At 35.1% G+C, this 22,618-nt stretch overlaps 1 protein-coding gene across 7 annotated transcripts in view; it reads right to left on the bottom strand.

The window, feature by feature from the left end:
- The window catches only part of RYR2 (ryanodine receptor 2), a 726,974-nt gene that overhangs the window by 49,798 nt on the left and 654,558 nt on the right, over positions 1–22,618 (bottom strand). For all 7 annotated transcript variants that reach the window (XM_041747478.1, XM_041747480.1, XM_041747481.1 and 4 more), the window contains 7 exons: positions 20,556–20,655; positions 18,883–18,962; positions 15,798–15,874; positions 14,929–15,002; positions 5,286–5,366; positions 4,411–4,499; positions 3,192–3,320 (listed from right to left, as the gene is read on the bottom strand). In XM_041747478.1, coding sequence (XP_041603412.1) covers positions 3,192–3,320; positions 4,411–4,499; positions 5,286–5,366; positions 14,929–15,002; positions 15,798–15,874; positions 18,883–18,962; positions 20,556–20,655 — 630 coding nt within the window. The remainder of the gene's footprint in view (positions 1–3,191; positions 3,321–4,410; positions 4,500–5,285; positions 5,367–14,928; positions 15,003–15,797; positions 15,875–18,882; positions 18,963–20,555; positions 20,656–22,618) is intronic.

Here is a 22,618-nt window from a genome sequence, read left to right as displayed (position 1 = left end):
AAAAAACAAGAATCTTCAATGGGAAAGGACAGTCTCTTTCATAAATTTTGTTGGGAAAACAACATATACCACAAGGAGAATGAGACTGGACCCCTACCTTATGTCATATACAAAAATTAACTCAAAATTGATCAAAGTCTTGAATGCAAGATCTGAAAACCATAAAACTCTTTAAAGATAAAACAGTGGTAAGATCCTTGACACAAGTCTTGGCAATATTTTTTTTGGATTTGACTCCAAAAATAAAGGCCACAATAGCAAAAACAAAGAAGTGAGACTACATAAAACTAAAAGGCTTCTGCATAGCAAAGAAGAAAGCATCAACAAAATGAAAATGCAACCTACGGAATTGAACAAAATATATGTAAATCATATATCTGAAAAATGATTAATATCAAATACATAAAAATTCATGCAAGTCAACTGCAAAAAAATAACCTGATTAAAAAATGAGCAGAGGACCTGAATAAGCATTTTTCTAAAAAAAAAAAAAAAAATACCAATGGCCTATAGGTACATAAGATCCTCAACATCACTCATCATCAGGGAAATGCAAATCAAAATCATAATGTGATATCGCCTCACATCTATTAAGATGGTTATCTATCTACATATAAAAATATATAAATATAAATTTATATAAATACACATATTTGATCTCTCTATATATAAAATAACAAGCATTGGCAAGGCTATTGAGAGAAATGGGTCTCCTTGTGTATTGTTAGTAGGAATGTAAATTGGTGCAGCCACTGTGGAAAACAGTATGGAGGGTCCTCAAAAATTTAAAAAGAATTACCAGATAATCCAGCAATTCCACTTTGCATATTTATCTGAAGAAAAGGAAAATACTAACTCAAAAAGATATATGCAATCCTATGTTCATTGCAGCATTACTTATAATAGGTAGGATACGGTAATAACCTAAGTGTCTACTGATGGATGAATGGATAAAGGAAATGTGATATAACACAGACATACACACATACAGGAATATTGTTCAGCCACAAAAAAGAAACTTGCCATTTGTAACATGGATAGACCTTGAGAGCATTATGCCAAAGTGAAATAAATCAGACAGAGAAAGACAATTACTGTATTATCTCATTTAAATGTAGATCTAAAAACAAACAACAAATAAGCTCATAAATATATAAAATAGACTGGCAGTTGCCAGAGGTGGTGGTGGGGGCAGAGCATGAAATGAGTGAAGGGGTCAAAAAGTACAAATTTTCAGTTATAAAATAAATAAATCAAGGGAATGTGATGTGTAACATGGTGATAACAGGTAAAAATACTGCATTATTTATTTATTTTTTAAAAAAGATTTTATTTATTCATTCATGAAAGACAGAGAGAGAGAGAGAGAGGCAGAGACACAGGCAGAGGGAGAAGCAGGATCCATGCAAGGGAGCTCAACATGGGACTCGATCTGGGGACTCCAGGATCATGCCCTGGGCCAGAGGCAGGTGCTAAACTGCTGAGCCACCCAGGGATTCCCTGCATTACAGGGAGGGAATTTAAAAGTTTTAAAAGTTGCAGAGTAAATCTTAAATTTTCTCCTCATAAGAAAAGAAACTCTGTAACTATCATGGTGACAGATGTTAACTAGACTTACTACACAGATCCTTTTGCAATATATACAGATATCAAATCATTATGTTGTACATCTAAAACTAATATAATATTTTGTCAAGGAGATTCCTCAGTAAAAAAAAAAAATTGTTTTGCTCATAGTAAGAGGCTAATAGATTCTTCTAGTTTTAAATACATTTCAGGAATCTCACCTATTTTAGGAACCAGGAAACACTCTCCACTGAAAAGGCATTTAAGTTCCCTATGTTGTAGAGAAGTCATTTTACTAGCTTTCTATAAAATCCATTGGCTTGCTAATGTCATCAAATAACTATTATTTAATCAAAAGAATTCACATGGAATGCTGTATTGATATCTTTCGAGACAGGCATGAGAATATGAAGGAAACAGTATAAGCCAGTGAGGACCAGGAAATAGGAATATGAGCAGTCTGAAACAGATTTCAACTTTAGCTTTTATTTGATTTAAAGAAAAATTATCAGAATTATCTAGTGTGGCTTTTCCATCTTGAAATGCTGAGGTAAAGTCCTCTTCCCTGCCCAGGGAGAGAATACAGAAAGTGAGATCCTTCCAAGGTACCACTACAGAGGAGAGAATGAGCAAGAGGAGGTGAGGGTCACGTCCTCCCCCCACCCCTACTTCTGCAGCACCTCCCCCTTGGTTGGCCTCACTTGGCCATGCATGTTCACACACGGAGTCATTCTATAAACACCTGCAGCTATGCTAGGCCCTGGGGGACCATCTGTTATTTTTACTTAAACTTCTCCTGCCACAAGATGATGTTTAGTCTAATGAAACAAACTAAATGTATGCCTCCTGTTTTCTCCTTGGCACATGGCTCTTTGAACACAGTGACTTACTGATTCAGAGTAATACAGGATATGGAAATAGAAAACAGAAAGATGGCTGATGGTCCCTTAAGAAATAGCAAAGTTTTGCTTGTTGAAAACAACACAAAATTTTATAAAATCTTTTAAAAATCTGCAGGTTAAGTCTAGAAGTTTGGCTTAAGGAGAATATAAAACAAATTAACATTAAAAAAAAGGTATTCTCTTCATAGTTACTGGAATTCTACCTGTAATATACATTAGATTATATAATTTTACATGCATGTTGTGTATGCACATCTACACACATAAGTACTAACATGAAGTTTTAAATACTATTCTCTTTCATATAAAGTTTCTATGAAACTCCTCATTTTTACTAGAACTCTATTGTGTTCTAGTCATTTAATGCTCTATCCTTTCTCCTTCCCTTTTATTTTTTCTCCTTCCTTCTTTAATATTTATTGAGTGCTTAATATATGTACCAGGCCCTAGAGATACAATGGAGTCAACATTCTGGTTCATGGACTCAAAGGAATCAATAATATCTCAATCTGCCAAACAGTAAAGAAAAGTTCATTCCATATAAATTCGCATCTCAACCTGATATTTGTCATTATTGGCTAAGAATCTATGTGAAAGATTAAGAGCAAATGTGGATCATAGCAGGAAAATAGGCATATTGGATACTTCCATGGAATTCAGTGCTAACCAATTGACTCTCTTTTATTTTTTTTCTTCAAATAGCAGAAATATTTAGATATTTACCTGAATATACTCTGTGAGAGTGTTAAAGACTTGCTTTGCTACTTGAATTGCTTTGGAAAAATTCCGTTGTCCTTGTTCATCAATAACATCTTTCCCAGAGTAGTACCAATAGAAATCGCTAATGGATTCCTGGAAAAGAGAGATGTTAGGATTAAGCCACATTCTAAAGCTACCACTGACCTGTCCTCCTAGACAGAAATAACAGCTGAAGAGAAGATGCAGAAAACATAGCTTCAAAAATGATTTTCAGTTTCTAATGACCTTGAACTTGATTCATATCAAGTGAATCATGTGAACATGACTCACATCTGTTCACAGACACACCGATTTATAAGATAAATTTTATAAGACATATTTATCCACTGAGCCATGTTAAATGTTTACTATTTAAGCACAAAAATTAGACAAGTTGTGGATGTTCTTTGGATTACAGACATCTGTAACAAAGTCCACAACGTTTCCTCATGAGAACTCGAAAATGTTCCTTGTTCCTGTAAATGCCCCTCAAGAAACTGGTTGGACTACCTGTCAGACAAAACCATAAACAAACATCTAAATAAGATCAACATTTCTGAATAGGACATTTTCAACAATAACTTACATTGGAAGGAATTGTAGTTGGCTAGAGAAGTAATACAATTTAGTCTAGCATACAAACTACATTTGGGTTTTGAGATAGGATTTTAAAAATCACAAATATGTTTTCAGCAATATTTCATATTTGCTTCAAAAATGGAAGTGTTAGGGGAAAAAAAAAGAGTGCTGTGCTTTCACGTGCTCCAGAAACTGAAAGTCTGAATGTGTAGGTCTTAAGTTACCCTATCTGGCCACTCTTATAAATAAGGTGAGGGAAATAAAGTTTGTACAGGGTTCCCATTACTTAGGAGCTTACACCTTCAGATTCAGTTTTATTAACGTGTGAAAGATTACTACAGTATCGGGGAGATTTTTAAGTGATGGAGTGTTAAGCTGAATTTTAAAATTAATTCAACTATCAGGACAACTGAAAAGAATCACATGTTAAATTTAAGTATATTGTAGGTATTTTGAAAGCCTTTCTTTCTCACTCTTGAAAGTTTCAAATACTCTTCCTCCATTTATCTGCAGCAAAAGGAAAGTCATCAATCAAAACACATTAAAACATACCCATTTAATAACTCTGCCTCATTATTTCAACAAACTAACCACTTTCATTTCTTCCTAACAGAGGGCAACGTACCTGGACTCTCAGGAGGTAGTCTACAGTAGAGATGATGATGTTAACAGTTGTGTTATTGCCAGTCTGGGTTCTCAGATAATTTTGAAAATCTACATAAGATCAAAATATGTTACTATAGCTTCCTCAAAAGTTTAAAACGAGTTATTTGAAGAACTCCGAAAGCTGATAATTTCTCCAGCAAAATCACTGTGGCTAAGAGCTGTTCTTTATCCAAGAGGAGTGTTTTAAGTGAGCCCCCCCCAAAACATCAAGGTGCTTCACAGTATGTCAATATTCAATTTTTCTCTAAGAGGTTGTTAACATCTGTTTCCTGATTCATATCTCTAGAGCCCTGGGCACATGAATCACCGGAAGGGGTTCCATCCTTTAGGATATAGCAATTAAATGATGTAGTCAGTAATCATTTGTTCCTTAGTACTATGCTTAGTGCTGAGGAAACGAAGATAAAATTAGGATGCAGTCCTTGCCTTCACAGATGTAAGTCTGAGAGAGAGCTAGTTATATAAATAGCAAAGGTAAATGCATTATGCTAAGTAATACAATGAAGAAGAGTCCCCAGTTAAAAAGAAGTGGTATAAAGGAAATAAAAGCTATATATTTCTCTAGATATCTATCTCATCAATATCTTTTTCCCACTTGTCTTCTCTAAGAGAAGAACAATTGATGGGAATTAAGTGAAGTGGCTAGCAAAAGGCTTTGAAAGTAGGAATGTAATACATAAAATGTCACAGTGCATATACTGAGCATACTAAAGAATGCTCAAGAATCTTTCTTGACTCAGGGGTGAAGCGTAATTAGAACTAACAGGGCCCTGTCATTACTGGTTTCAAAATTCTTATTCATTGGTACCATTAGATAGTCTGGGTCTCACAAACCTGAGTTGTGTCCCTCACAAAGCAGTTGTAGGAAGCGGAAGAGGTCACAAGTGAACTCGTCATCCTGAAGAACCTTTTCTCCTGCAGAAAGTCCAGAGAAATCAGACATGATCAACCACCCTGGCCTGTCCCTCCCTTCCTATCCCAACCTCCCAAAACTTGCATGTTGATCTAGCATCGTTCTGAACCAAAAACAGTCACAAATCATAGCCACTTTTCTATCTGAAGCTCATATGACCATGCGCTTGGCAGATAGATGCACTTTTTCTTTGTCAAAAAGAACATTTGAATCTTAAAACTCAGGTTTCTCTCTGTTAAAAGTAGCAGCATGGGTTTGGCAACATTTTAGAAACAACCTGAAGATTTAAACTCTTCTTTTCTTTTTCTTTTCCTTTTTTGGGTAAGACGTGTATAGGAATGATCTCTATATCTCTTACAAACACCAAAGTTAAGCCTGTTCTGTTCTCGGAATATGATCAAATGATTCAATGCAAAGGCATTCAATGCATATAGAAAACTGGGCCAGAGTTTCTTTTATTGAAGGAATAATTAAAAGAATCCTGTGAAAATTATAAAGGACTGGGAAAATGTCTCTTAATTAGTTTCAGTTAATGCTCTCATTAGCTTATGGATTTAAAAAAGTAGAGACTTCAGAAATCCGATAGAGAGATATGACTGGTTGGAGCATTACTTCCAGAGGAGAGAGAACTGTAAAACAGGCCTAATTCTAAATATCAACCAAAGAAAGACTTTGATGGCTCATGCTGTATGAGTAAATCTAACCAGAAAAGGTTACAAAAAAAAAAAAAAAAAGTGGCTGCCTCAGAGCTACAGAAGCTACTCAGCATCATTACAAAAAACAAAACAAAACAAAACAAAACCTATTATTTCTGGGGCAAGCATGACACCTCAGAAAAGGGTTCAGATATTGTACCTACATTTCAATCAAAATGTATCTTGATCAACAAGTCACTCTGAAAACAAAAACACAGAGAAAGAAACAAACAAAAAAAACAGCACCACACAAATGAAAGTTGATTTGAAAAGCATAGTGTCAGTGGAAAAATCTCCAACATTATGAGTGTATGCTCTGGAATCTAAATTTGTTGTCTAGAAATCAACATGACACAAAAATGTCGTTTGGCAAGTGAATGAATGTTACTTATGTATTTAAAAAAATGGTAATAACTTTTCAGGCCGGAAATACTTCGGGCCAAGAAAGAAAACTATGCAATGACCATGTGTTTACATTAACTAAAATCATGAATGATTATAATGACAGAGAGCTGATGGACTTACCAGTCTGCAGTCTGTGACTTTCAAAGTGAGAGGCTTCATATAATGGGAGGGTTAGGAAGCAAAACCATTTTGAAAACTAACATAAACATTAAAAAAAGTACATAAAATCACTGTACTGGGTTCCCTGTAAGATATGATATTTGGTGACCAAACTAAAATCACCATGTATACAGATTAGTTGTGTAGTAAGTTTAAATGCACATTGCTTTGAATCTCAGTACATGGCTGATAAGCCCATACCTCAGTGTCTACGTTCATGGCGGGGGATAAGAAAGAAAGAGTGAACAGGCTAGGTTGAATTCTTCACTGATAACACTTAGTATCTTTCCATGAACTATGTGAATCATAAGAGTCTTTAAAATGATATTTAAATCAAAATATTATGAGTTGGCTACACAGATTTATGATTCTTCCCTTATGAGCCCATCTAAAATGCTTTTTTTTAAAGAAAATTGAATCAATAGACCATGTATTTTCACTGTTCATATACTTAATGTGGAATAAGTAACCTTTAATAGAAAGTATTCAGAAAAGTTAATAATGAAAAAATATATAGTCCTAAAAATGCTCTGCACAATGCACACTGATTTATAACATAAGGTTTCATTTGTTGGCATGCACAATATTTTCTTTATGTATACCAAAACACATACAAGTACTTTTACTCACATAAGAACAGGCTGCACACAGAAGAACAGTAGGGAGAGAAGAGTGGGAGAGTGTGGGCCAAGCCTTCATTTACCGTCAGGTGATACGAGGAATAAACTGGGGTACTACTGCTTAACAAACACATCACTGTCTGATTAAAATGCTGCCATTCCCCATGCTGCATGTAAGTAGTACAGTAACAGAGATGGATGATGGCTTTATGTCTGCAGAAGGTACAGGATCAACAGTTTGTTTTGTGATGTATGCAAAGGAATTCCATTGTAAGATGGAAACTAAGATTAATAACAGTGAAATGGTGTAAAATGTAATTGAAAGTGCTCTGACATTCTTAAAATATTATTTGTAATAGCTGTGTGATGGTCAAGTATGAGTACTATAAAGGGCATTCTTTTGGTTTCGTTTTTAATTACTTATAAGGGGCTTATGTTTTCTAATACTGTATTAAAGGGAGAGTTTTTTCAGTATTGTCGCTGATGAGGAGATGGTTCTTTGTGCCCCAGTGTTCTCATCTTTGAAATGAGAACATGTGCACTGTCTCTCTCACTAGCTCTTCATAATTTGTGTGAATATTTTTAGAAATTGTAGAAAGGTTATGATTATTAGTAGCAGTGCAATAATACTAAATAAAGATGGGAACAACATGTTTAGGTGATGAATGTGGTTATCTGAACATATTTATTAAACTTGTTTATATTTTTAAAAAGCCATCTTAATTTTAATGGATCAAAATATTCTCAAAAACATAAATTTTCATTTGGAAATAATAATAGTAGACTTTCTTTGTTCAAGCTACCAGTAAAATTAGTTCCTATATTAAAAATCTAATCACTTATTTATTTTATTTTTTAAAAGATTTATTTATTTGAAAGAGAGAAAGAGAGAGAATAAGTGAGGGGAGGGGCAGGGAGAGAATCTTTAAACCGAGTGCCTGCTGAATGTGGATCCCAATGTGGGACTTGATCTCACGACCCATAGGATCATGACCTGAGCTAAAACCAAGAGTTGGATAATCAACCAACTGAACCACCCAGGTACCCCCTAAAAATCTAATCACTTTTAAAAGCCACTGTTCTACTCACACTTGGTTTATCTAATTAATAGAAAAGTACACAAGGGTTTAACTGTTTGTTTTATTATCTAAAATACCAATAATTGCTAAAAATTATTAATAATTGTTAATAAAATTAATGTAATGAGTGAAAAGACTACCTAGTAGATATATAAAAACAATTGAATTAGGAGAAATAGACCAAAAGACTAAGATCCTCTTTGTTCTAAGGTCTTTTCATGGCAGTATTTCCAATAATGGAAAGCTAAAAGGGTAGCATAAAATAGAAGACTGGATTTTAATGTCACTGCTTAAATGGTTTAACTGGCTGCTTAAATTATACTGTCACTCAACCAAAAAGGATATACTTTTTTAAATGGATTCATGATTAATGTTGAGTTAGTGATTACAGTGTGCTAGGAATTGTGATACATAGATTTTTCTCATTATTTCATTGCAGGTTTGCAATAATCCTATGAATCAGGTGACATGAATTCCATCTTGTGGTTAAGTAAAAAAATGAGAAATTAATTAATTTGATGAAGGTCCTATAAGTAGTAACTAATAAAGGGTTTGAGTCCAGTAAACTTCAATAAACATTCATTAAGTGTCTTCTATATGCTAGGCACCTTGTGAGGTCCTGGATATATAAAGACTAACAGACTAAAGCCTGAACCTGACAAAGTTCATAGTCTAATGGAAAAGACAGGCAATGAACAGGTCATTTCAATATCATGTGGTGTTTCTAAATCCAGTATGCTATAGTTTCTAAACTTTGTAAAGCTCACATCAGTAATCCATAAGATCTTTGGCTAACAATCTTGGACTATATGTACTATGTTAAATTGTGAACACCTACTTGTTTTCACCAATGTTAGAACCCATGGAAAACCATCTTCCAGATATGTGGCTTTGGGAAAGTCAATTCACCTTTCTGACCCTTTGTTTCATCATTTTGGTATGGGAATGAACAATTTCCCAAACTCCTTACTTTATAGGGTTGTTGAGAGAATAAAAGTGGTTTAAGCAAGTACAGTTGCTTCAAAATATGCAAAGCAGAACAGGGATAATGGTGAAGTTTTAACCATATGAAGTCATAGGTTCAAAAGACCTAGGTTTCTAAAATACAGACTTTCAGTGGGTTGTGAATATGAAAAATAATCTACATATTTATGCACTCAAAGTGATACCAGTGATAAAATGCATCTCTATTTCAGATCCCAAGACAATAAAAATGACCACTATGTGAAATTAATTAGGTATTTCCCTGGATAACAGAATTAAAGTACATGTTAGAGGAAGACATCATTTTGCTTTCAAATGTGATTTGCAGATTATTTCTCTCATAACCTCTTAATGCCTTTCTGCACCCATTACTCCAACTGGAATTTTTACTGTTCTTCATCCATTCCATCCACCAACATCCTAACTGATCTCTCTGCCTTCAGGCTGTAATTCCCATCTTACACACTGTTGCCTACAACAATACTTGTAGGCAATCTAATTATAACACTCTCCCAATTAACAGATGGATTCCTTTAGCAATGGATATGAAAAATGTTCTCTTAAAAATTCCCTCAGTCTATCATTATAATAACCTCAGAGCTCCCCAACCTCCATGAAGGAAATCATGCTGCTCACTATCTTTGGAGGACTCAAGATCTATTCAGCAAACTAACATTACTGAGGAATCAGTAATCTGAGCACTTTAATGTTGCTGGTTTGAACAATGTATGCTAGGAACTTAATGCCAGGTGGATCATCACACAACACATAATACTACCAAAGTGTTACTTATGTAATGGCTCTTGGTGGCCTCAGAAAGAAAACACAAATTTCTTGGCATGGCACAAAAGGCTTTGACAGCATCCCACAACTATCTTTTCCTTCTAGTCTGTTCATTTCTCTTCAACCATACTAGGCCAGTAGTGTTCTTTGTGGTGCTTTGTACCTTAACATGCTTTACATATGTGATTCCCTTCCACTGAAATGCCTTTCATTGCCTTCCTAATCCACCAGGCAAATGACTATTTCAGGCCATCTCTTACTTCTACTATGATCCTTACCCCATCAGACTGGTAGCCAAGCACTTCAACTCAGTTCACTCATACACACAGATCATGGGTTTTGATGTTTTTTGTTTATGAGTCTGTCTATACAATACTGAGCCCATAAGAACTCCAATGTCTAGGAGAGCATCTAGCACATAATAGCTACTCAAATTTCGATCAGTGTGTCACTGTTTAAAAACTGTGCGGGGATGTTAGGTAAATCTATTTAGTGCCATGAACGAATATCACAGGCTTTCCTTGAAAGTAAAATTGACCCACAGGAAAGACAGAGCAGAACTACACTTGTGTCAGACTTTGCAAATCTGGTGTGGGAGATAGCCAATAAATAATTAAAATACTAAATAAACTACTAACAAAAAATTAGGATAGCCAATATTTAGAGATTGTGTTATCTTTTCCATTTATTAACAGTTAATTCTTTTGCTACCTCTTCATACAAACTTGATGAGGTCACTATAAACACACTGAGGAAGAACCTTGATTCAACACATTATCAGGAACAGATGGAAATTCAGAAAGGTTAACTGGGATTTCATGTTTTATATAAAATTTTTAAAAATCTAAATTTCTGAGGAATGAGATCAGCCTCAAGATTTCATCTTGCTGATGAAGTCTAGGATCACTACAAAAAGATCAAAAAATAAAATGAAATATCTTCTACTCCATACCAAGAAGCTTGAAAGAAGAAAAACTGCACTTTCAAGTTCATAATGATCTTCATAATGAGGCTGAATGGTTCTGACAAAAAAAAATCCAAGGATGGAATGAGATTTTAAATATTTATATAGGTTTTTGGTTTTGAACTTCATTGTATGTGAGAGGAAAATACGACTAAAAAATATACAGAGGACAACACTGAGCACATCACAAATCTACTAAACACACTTGCCAAAGAAAACTGTTTTGTTTTGTTTTGTTAAACAAGTGAGAGGTCCAGGCTTTTGCAGAAATGGGGTAAATTTAGAAAGAAGGGACAGTAATACTGGCAAACTTAAGTGATGGTAACAGCAGTGGAAAAAGGAGTGTTAAATGATTAGTCTGAAATCCTTGTATACAAACCTTAAAAAGTCATGTATTTCCTCCTGCCATCTCAATACAAGATTAGGAGTATCACGTGTGGCCATACAAAATTCTAAAGTGACTTTACAATTCCAACATTAAGTGCAAAAATTGGCATAAGATTGGTGTCTTTGAGGGAAAGAATGGGTAACTAGTAAAGAAGTAAAAAAATACTACCTAAGCAAATATGGTAAATATAAAATAAGCCCTGGAAGATATTAAAAGATAGGGTTAAGGGATTTTCTTGTGAAGCTGGTAACAGCAGGAGGCAGAAAGCCTGTATTTCAGTCTTAACCCTGCCATTTCACTGTGTGAAATGGACAAGCCATGTAATCTTTCCATTCCTCAGTCTCCTCACATATAAAATGGGGACAATACTTTCCTGGGGGTTGTAAGTATCAAAAGGTACATTTAAGTTAAACATTTTCCATGGCTATATAATTTACAGTCATTTTATCATCATCAGGACAAGATTTAGCCTAACAGAGACAGTTGGTTAGGAGGGAGAAAAGTTAGGTCATCAGATTATTTTCTCAAGTCATGCTGACTTGACACTGCTTGGGCCTCAGGCTTTTAAGCTACAACAGCACTAACATTGAAATTCTTCAACCTTCTCTATGTATTCTAGGAGGAATGGTTGATTATCCTTCTCCTATGAGGGTACAAACTTCTTAACTTCCATAGCCACTTAAACACAAGAACGGGCATGTCACAGAAATTTTCAGAATATGCCAAATGATGGAGTTGCTTTAGGTGTTCTTAATTTGGGAAGTAGTAGAGCAAGTGAACTGCCATTGTGGGTTCTAACAGGCCTCTCAATTAGGGCAAGACTACATATATCTAGAGAGCATGATTTGATCTCTAAAGCCTTGATGTAGTAGGTACTTTTCAAAAATCTCTTCCTTTGTTTATCACCATTGCATATAAGGTCTTTTAGAAACTATCATCTGTGTCATTACATTAGTTTGCATCTGTTTCTACAATTCTTGGAATTCAGCCTCAAGAATGAAAGACAGTTTTTATGTTCAGAAGGTTTTTAATGTGTGGTGTTTTCAAAGGGATAGAGTAAAACTATGCAGATTTCTCAATATTTGGAAGGGAACTGGCAGAAGGCCCTGGCCAAGAGAAGACTCAGCCAGCCACACCCCCACCCCCGCCCCCAGATCACCACCCATATCCCTGCACCCATTGGTGCAGCCATAAAGCCACAATATGCCCAAGACAGAAACGCCACAGAGAGACTACTACACACATCTATGATTCATTCATTTACACAACAGTTGCAAACACTCAGTCCACCAGAAGTTTTTCAAAATGAAAGAAACAGAACACAACAAATCCAGAAACGTAACTTAAATGCTTCTTGCTCCTTTACGTCTAATATGTTAATCGCTGCACATCCTCATGGAAAGAAAGAAAAAGGAAAGCTCGGTAGATAAGTCTTAAAATAAAAGGATGCATAATGATGGAAATTAAATAATAATTTATCTGTTAGACAGTCTATAAAAGGAAAAAATGCACAAAAAAAACTGTCACTGTCAAGATGGTACACAAAGCTAGCAACAAAAGAAGGAGCAAAGAACTCAAAGGCAGATCTTTTGTAATAATTACCACGCTCATGTGTGATGACTGAGGAAGGGAGGAAGGTACATTTACAGTTGAAAGGAAAGGAAATGGGGAAAAAAAATAAGTTGAGATGTTTTTGTCTTGCTGTTTGTAAGGAAGTAAAACAGAAAAAGTGTTAATCAGTTTGGGCAATTATCTGTGTGTGTAGAAAAAGAAGAAACAGATAAAATCAATCTCCTATTGAGAGGTGTGGTTAATTCTCGTATCAGAATGGTCATTTCACCAAGTTATTTCTTGATTTGGGACATATGAATGTTATTCGGGGTATCTGGCTGACAAAGGGTAGGAGACTCAGTAAAATAACCCTGCGTGGCCACTATTCCTATGTGGGAGCTGGTATGAACAATGATGGAGACTGATTAATGGAACGGTGTTCACGCCTCTGGAACATCAAGTAATAACTATAGGGAAAAAATGGAATTGATTTCTAATTCCAAGACAGGAAAGTCAGACTTTGGACAAAGAATTCATTCATTTTTAGACACTTTACAGCTATAGGAAAATGCCCAGGGCTTCCTGGAGACGCTCTGAAGCAGGCAGATAATGGGCACTGAGATTTATAGGGACTATGAGGTCTCCATATGGGCCCCTCAGGTTGCAATGACATAACCCTTAATAATGAAGAGATTTGGCTGGATATTAATTTCAGAAAACTTAAATAAGTTTAGAGTGCTGCTGGCAAGTTTTTCGTAAAGGTAGCTAACATAATTAGATAACTGTATGACTAATAGCTGATGCTTGAACATATACATTCAAATGTCAAACAGAAAACAAAAGCACACAGGAGCTATACTGTAGCAGCAGGATTAGTATATATAAAATTCACAATTTTTAGAAAACAGTAATAAATATGCAGCCCATTCTTTTACCTATTGTGAGAACAAAAATATATGGAAATAATTAGAGAGATTCATTAATTCTAAAATATTTCAGAAAGGTAAGGAGATTACAAAGGGCAGAAGGTTAAAATTTATTTTTTGCCACATGATTAGCTTTATCAAAGATCTGATGTTCCAAAACTAATGCATTGATAAGATGACCACTCCAAACAAGACCAAACAAGCAAAAAGAGATAAACACACAGGGCCTCACTGAAACTAAATTAATTGAAAAAACTCAAACACAAACAAATAAAAGTAAATCAAGACAAAAATATACTGAATTTTTTTTTCTTAATAAGTACTGAAATGAAAAAGCGGTAATAGTTATTTCTGCTTTAAATGTCCTGTGTGCTAAATTTTCTAGTTGATATACACATCTATTTACAGAGAGAAAAACTCTAAGATTATGTGTTATTATATTTGTGCACATGTAAATGAAGTGATCAGAATTATTTAAACATTAAAAATGACTCCTTAATTTCTTTCATCAGATTTGGACTTGCAAAGACATATGGATGGATGAGATATCTGGGCTAAAAGGGAGGAGGCAGATGGAATAGTGGTTGATAGAAGGATCTCAAAGCATCACTATCCTAAGGAGACAGAAGAATTTAAGAGCTTGGCAGTTTGCCATTAAGCCACCAAAAGAAGTCTAATATTCTCTAATTTGGTTCATCTATGTGCTTTATAATTTTATAGATAATTCTCTAATAAGAGATCTTGATCTACTACCCAACTAGGGGAAAAGACACTTATGGTAGGTCTGGAACAAAAAGGAGTTCATGGCCAAATAGGGAAGGTTGAGTTTCATGTGTGACCTGAGCGAGTGTGCAATTATGAACTTTTAAAATGAATCACATAAGCATTTTGGGCCATTTAAAAATAACCTTGTATCTCTCTGTATTGAGAAAGGTAATTGGAAACTGACTCATTTTAGGAAAGGTGGAGGTGGTGGTGCAGGTGATCCTTTTAATTTAAGTGATCAATACCTGATCCTTCCTCGGTCACCATTCCAAGTCCTTCAGCTTTGTTTTGTCGCTCAAATGCATTTAGGTCGAGGACACTATGATAACAGGGAGAAAAAAACTTAGAGGTCTAATAGAAAATCTTCTTCCTTCAGGAGAGCAAATGTCTACAAATTGTATATTGTGAAATGTGCACCAAATATTAACATACACTGAAGATATGCCCCAATTCAACATCTACCAACTATAATTTCCTAGTAGCAGTCCAGTCTTGCCCTAAGGTCTGCACTGAAATGATCTGTGTGAAAGGCAAACATAAGACATTAATAGGCTTCAACTTTGGGAGTATGTTACAAAGTTAGCAGATTACACTGAAATATAATTATAATAATCATGTTTTTCCAGCTGGAAGAGCTTATTACATTAAGTATCTGTCAGAATCCTTTGTCAAATGCTGTCTGAATGATTTTAAATACTGTAAAAAATAGAAAATGATTATCATAAATTAGTTGGTGAAAGCTCATTTATTTAGGGAAAATGTGAAATGGTCTACAGGCTCCCAAATAACACTCATCAGAATTTTCCTTTTTCTCTTGTAAAATTCATACACTGCTCATTTTCAAGTATGCAGAATACATACTAATTCCCCCAAGGTCTCTATTTAATCTCAGGAAAGTCTATTATAAGACATTATTAACATTGAGTAGTACATAATTAAGACATTGCTAACAGCTAACAACAAGATAGAAAATAAGACATCCTCTACTGTCACACTTTACTACATACTTAATCATTCAAAAATATTCTATGTATAATTAGTTAGTAATATAAAACAAAAACTTTGAAAGATGTAACCACTGAGTAGAACCAAAACAAGGAAAGTGTGTGCTTACCTACATGACTGCATCAGGCCAGCAAGGCTCTGAAAGAAGCCCACATCCTTTTTCTCCTTGAGGTAGTCAAGCATTTTCTATAGTAAATACACAAATCACATGGCCGCTGAATACAAATCTCATTTTTTGTTAAATAAGAAACAACAAAAGCATGCTTTCTATGTTGGGATAAAGATTTAAAAACCTCAGAGCATACAAATATGACCATGACACAGTGACAAGCATGTCCAAGCAAGATGGTTTGGACCAATGGACCAAACCACTACACCATTTCCATGTAAGTAATATATAAACATAGCTTGGAGCAAGGGAGTTGTTTTACATAAATACCCAGGGGGAAATAATACTCCTAACTTTCTTCTTGTCACTCTTTAAGTATTTGAAGATTCATATATTTAGTTCAGTGTTACTGGGAAAAAGGTCCACCCAGATGCTAGTCACAGATTTCCACACAAATGTGAGTTCCTTAAATGGTGTTGACTACCATATGCCAATGGTATAAGACAGACATTTAGTTTCCATTGTCATGGTCTTTAAACTCAAGGAATGATAGGAATCATTTGAGTATCAAATTTTTCTTCTCTGTTTTCAGAATGATGTCCAGGTTCGGTGGTCAAAATTTTGATTAAATACAGATGTATAAAATGCTAAAGCCATGCATGACTCCAATTTCTTAGCTTATTATTATATAGTGCAATGGAATCTCTACTTTGAATGTGGATGAAATGTGTTGGAAGTTTCAAACAAGAAGTACATACAAGATGATAAAATGATAGAAGGTACATCAAAGGTTTTAAGATAATAAAGATACTGTTCTTTTGCCAATCTTGAATAGAGGTAAATAAGTCCTATCATCAGGGCTGTCTACACAGGGCTGAGCTAAACAGTCAATATTAGATTTTCAGAAATGTGAGTGAAAGGTAATATAAGGTGCTAAATATGTAAAGGCTATGTGTGTGCACACACATGACATACATACATATCTACATATGCATATACACATACACACAAATATGTACACACAGAGATACACACAAACACCTGGCCATTTTGGGGGTGAGTGTGAGAAGTTACTGGTCTAATAAAACATGAAGCATGTATTAATCACTACACTTTTAAAATACAAGGAAATGGCTCAGGGCTAAAAGAAGGTGGTAGAATAATACCTTAAGGTTTCCAGAAAAAAAGGAGAGACCTTATAGACAAAAAGTACATCTATTACATGATCTCTCATGGCTCCCTTCAGCTCCAAGGATTTCTGAATCCACCTGCTACATAATTAAAGACTTTTGAAGTAAAACATAAAGGGATGTTATTTTTTGCTAAATATTATAGAGAATAGATAGGTTTTCTTCAGTTTTTTTTTTTTTTAAGTCATGTAGTCATTTACCATGGAAACCAAAAAAGGACATTTGTAAACTGGATGGGGAAAAAGGGACATCATTATTTTCACTAAGTTCTAATGGAAACCTAGAATTCCTTTCAACTATTAATGTAAGCAACAAACACAGACAGGATTAGCAGTTAACTCTGATACCATCATCAATAGAAATTCCAGAGATCTTCATATCACATCATAGGCATTGTTGAAGCTATTTAAAAATATTTAGACTACTCATTTCTTCTCAATAATTAGACCAATAACTGGATCTTTTATTTAATGAGTTCATAAAAGAACACATTACTTTATCTAAAATCTGTTTATAATATTTCAATAACCACATTTCACTACATGTAGTTTCTTTTATAAACCTGTGCAATTTCACTATATAATTTAAAAACAGGACACAGAGAGGAGTCTAGATGCTTCACTAACCTGTCAGAGGTATTAAAAAGTTAGGCACTGGGCTTAGATTAGGCCTATGTACACCTCCAGTCCAAAAATGTAAGAATTACTTTGCAGAAAAAGCAGCATGTAATTTGAGAAAAATGTAAGGATGAATTTTTCAGCTATTCTGGGTTGCTAACTTAACCTAGTCTAAAACTTCACCAACCCAAAGGCAACCTTCAAATTTTCTCTACTTTTCTTAGAATCAAAGGTCTTCCAGGAACATATTCAGGGCTTTGTCCCACTGTTGTGATTCTGGCGTTCAGAGCAACATGAAGTCAGATACTTGAAGGTTTTAATCAGCCTTCCTTTTCTTCCATTGGTTAGTCGTTTCCCTGCCTTGTTAGAACTTACCCAATAAACAATGGTTATTGGTTCCATGTTCATAAACTATTCTTTCTCATATACAAGCCAATATAGAAAAATATGAGATAGATGATAGTTTTAGAATAATACAATCTGCTACTTAAATTATGTTTTGTTTTGCTGTTTCTCATTTAGTGTAAGAAGTATTTTGCGCTCAGGGCCACACTGCTGGCTATGTGAGTAGTGACCCCAGGGGTGTGTACTATAGAACCTATGACAGTCTGTTTCTGACAGTTTTTTTTTTTTTTAAGTCACTCAAACACTTGTATTCTAACAAACTCACAGACCTTGGCCTTCAGTTGGATAATAGAGATGGTATCCTTTGTCAGAACTGGTTGACATTGTTAAAGTCAGCCCAGATCATGTCTAACTAAACAGAGTTATAGAACTTGGTTGAGAAGAGATTTTCTCATGTCTTAGGAGACTAGAATTACAACTAAAAAAATTCTAAACATGCATTGTGTTAACCCAGGAGTTAGGCTTCTCACCAAAATACAACAAAATCTTGAGAATCAATTTATAAGAGATATAATACTATAAAACATGTAGCCAAACTAGGCTCCCAAGGTAAGAATATTTACTTTTTCCCACTATTAAAACAAACCATTTTATGCTGACTTATACACATGAAATGCAGATTGCACATGATGACATCATCTGATAAGACTTCAGACTTCTCAATAGAGTTAGTGCTGCACATGGCAGGGTGCTACCTAGATGTTTGAGTCTTGGGACAAGATGGCCATAAAAAAAGGCCTTTTTTTTTTAACACAGAAAATGAAAAATTTTACAACTAATAGTTCCTCTAGGCTGACTAAAACAGTTCAATAGGATGATGATATGGTCCATCTGGTAGAAGAGTATATTATATGGGTGGCTTAAAGACGTTACCTGCTGTACTGTAGAGTTCCCGCCATTTAAGATAGCGATGCCAAGTTTCAAAGTCGCAGCTACCATTGGTCCAGTATCACCTGAAAAATATAAAAAACAGAATTCCATATGTCACTTCACCCACTACATTAACCATTTCTATCTCAAAATATATGCTTTTAAAATTATCACTCCCCTAAAAATCTGTGTAATGATGGAAGATGGACTGACTTATGTACCAAAAAATACTAAAGAATAATAATGTATATTTTGCCATCAATGTTTTTACTAAATTCTGTGTGATATATCCAGGAGTTGAAACTATATGAGGGCATTAAAAAACAAACAAACAAACAAACAGAGGGTCACCCGGATGGCACAGCTGGTTAAGCATTCAACTCTTGATTTTGGCTCAGATGTGAGGGTTATGAGATTGGGCTTCATGCTCATAGTAGAGTCTGCTTGATATTCTCTCTCTACCTCTCCTGCTCTTCCCCCCTGCTTGCATGCATAAATAAAGTCTTAAAAAAAACCCTGATTTTTAAATACTGACACCTAAAACTATTAAGATTCAAAACTAATCATGTGTATTAAAATAATACTTAAAATGAATAAGAGCTACCCAAAATTTTATGGAAAATTTCTCTCCCTCTCCCCTTAATATTATGTTTGAACCACTTTAATCATTTTCATTTCAGCACTCTTATCTTACTATGCTTATAGTATTGCTTTATTAAGATGACTGGTCACAGTTTTAAGTCATTCAAAAAAATTACAAAATTTTAAGTTTACTTATTTACTTTTTTTAGTACTCTCTACACCCAACGTGAGGCTCAAACTCATAAACCTGAGATCAAGAATTGTAATGCTTTTCTGGCTGAGCCAGCCAGGCTTCCCAGGAATGACAAAATTTTAAATCTAGCCAGTTGTCTATCATTGAGTATATTTTATTTTTACATTATTCACCTCTATTTATCTTAGAAATAGAATTTAGGGGAAAAAAGAAATAGAAATAACAATAGAGATAGAAATATCTTAGAAATCTGGGAGAGGGGTGCTTAACAACAGAATGTATAACCATTATTTCTCCATTCCATTACAAATTATAGTAAAAATGTTTTCACAAAGATATTACTAATGTAAGAAAATAATTTGCATGGCACTGAAAAATACAATAGTATTTTAATTGTAGGAAGGACTCATTTAAAACGTCTAAACTTTTATATCAGGGGTTTGCAAACTATGGACTGAAGGGCCAGGTCCAGTTTGTCACACGTTTTGGAAATAAAGTTTTATTGGAACTCAGCCACAGTTTGTTTACATGCAGTCTCTAGCTGCTTCCGTGCTATTACAGCAGAGTTGAAAGGTTGTGGCAGAGATCCGTGGCTAGCACAGCCAAAAATATGTACAATCTGGTCTCTCAACAGAAAATGTTTGCCCATCCCTGATTTATATGATCAGTTTGTTAGGCTTGTATCACAATATAATTTCCAAAACGTAGTGAACAGACATAAATCTTTGAATAAGACTCTGAAAAAAAAATCAGTGTTGTACTGGGTTAATGAGAGCCTGCATTTGTGAAGTTACCTGACCTAATGATGAACAAAAGACCTAGGGACTAACTGAATCAGTAGAATATCAGTAAGGGTGCTCCTGCAGAATCAAGAAGCCTGAGGAGAGTCAGCGAGCCTCACCTTTGCTGGCACTGATGGTCTGCAGCACCATCTCCGCAGCCCCTCGGTCATGAAGCCTGGCTTGTTGGTATAGAAGCTTTTGCTTTTCCATTTCTTTTTCCTGAACATAAATCCCAACCGTTTATGTTGTGGCTGTCATTACGCATAGCAGCTTTCTATACACCATATTTTTTAGTCATCTCTTCATGTATGGGCTCTATGACAACATTATGGACCATTTCAACACCAGCAATGTTATTCAATGGATATTAACAATATTCAACTCTTGAGGTTTTTTTCCCCTTTATATTTTTCTTGATATGCTTTTGGTACTGGCTTATCAGGATGGATTTTCTCAATTTTAATTGTTTGATTCGTCCAAAGCCTGTATCACAGTTTTGAAGTGCTATACTTCATCACTGAAACGTGCACTTTCTGAATTATATATTTGTGCATAAGTTTGTTACGTTTTCAGTCATCTCCCATGCCATGGCCATAACTTGATACTGCTCAGCAAATGGCTCGAGTTGCAAGGTATCACTAAATGACAGGAAAACATCAACTGAGACGTGTTGGAGTTTAAGCAAAATTGAAAGCTGATATGAACAAAAAAAGGTAGGCTTCAACTAAGGACTTATGATACAGATCTCCCCAGTCACCCCCGCAAGAATAAAAGAAGCAATGTGCCTTTATATTTTGTATTCTCTGGTGGTAACAAACGATACTGCATGGCGCTGCTAGAGCAATGGCTGGGGTTTGTTCTTTTCCACTTAAGCTACCACTGAAAACATAAAGAAGAAAATAAAAATAAAATATAAAGGCACAGCAAGTTCAAGACTGGTAGGATCATTCACTTGAGCTATCCAGTTCGCTGGAGAATTGAGACGAAACCAAGCAGTATAAGTTGCAAAATGAAAGTTGCATAGAGCCCTAGGACAGCGAGTCCATCAAATGGCGTGGTAGAGAAGCTTAGTCAATGGGACATGAAACAGTCAATTAGTATCATGTCCATAAACACAACGGCCAAAACATATATGACCTAAGAGCAGGAAGAGCTGCAGCAGAAGTAGCCAGAGTGACAGCTTTGCTGCCATAAACTTTCCATCCAAAGTACGGAAAATAGACACAGGAAGATGGAAGAGGTTTAAAAAATGAAGGCTTGCTAGTTACAGAATATGAAAAAGAAAGTAAACTAAAAGGAGGGGGGAAAAGAAATGGGCTCAAACAAATGAAAAAAAAAGAAACCTTCAAATCAAAAGCAACCAACACAGACATTTATGCTGTTACCAGAGAGTTCTCGCCGAGGCTGGCAAATTTGTTTCTTAAATCTTTGATAATATCGTGCTGCGAAAACAAAATTGATCAGGGTTTTTTTTTTTTCACACTATAGTTAGAGCTCCTGTGGTTATAGTTTAATTTTTTTCTTAAATTATGTGATAGGTCTAAATGGAAGCAGAGAAAAGAAAAAAAAAAAGGCAGCTTTGCTTTATATGTAGCCATGCTAACATCTAAAAGGTTTGCCTTCATGTTTAAACCTCTTCCTGCAAAGTCAAGAACAAAACAAAAACAAAACCACACAGACACACAAAACCATATTGTCATTACAACACAGTTTCAGAAAAACTGAAAGAAGACCCTTTCATCTGCTCTTCACGTGTTGTTTAAAATTGGTCAGCAACATTTGATCCCTCCTTTTAGACCCAACAATCTTTCACTTTCTTCCCATTGTCAGAGCTATATATGAACCATGAACTTCCTCTTCCATGTGTTACCAGTCCCTTTTGTGGAAGATGCTTTCAGTAAGACAGCAAGAAGAACTTACTGGCTAAGGAACTGCCCTATCATTTTCGTCAATGATAGAGGCAAGAGCGTTAGAAAGACTGATTCTTCTGTTGACCAAATGGAACATATGAAGGTAGTTATCAGGAAACCCAAAGAAGATGAAAAGTGGCAGCATGCCATATATTCTTGAGGGAAAAAAAACCCCACAAAACCCTTTGCCGTTTGTGCTCCAAAAGTAGGTGGACCAGCTCAAAGATCTGCCAGAAGAACTTGCACAAGTACATTCTAGATCCTACCATCCT

Source organism: Vulpes lagopus, chromosome 3 (assembly GCF_018345385.1).
Source record: "Vulpes lagopus strain Blue_001 chromosome 3, ASM1834538v1, whole genome shotgun sequence".
Lineage (NCBI taxonomy): Eukaryota > Metazoa > Chordata > Mammalia > Carnivora > Canidae > Vulpes > Vulpes lagopus.
This window is presented reverse-complemented; position numbering and strand designations above follow the sequence as displayed.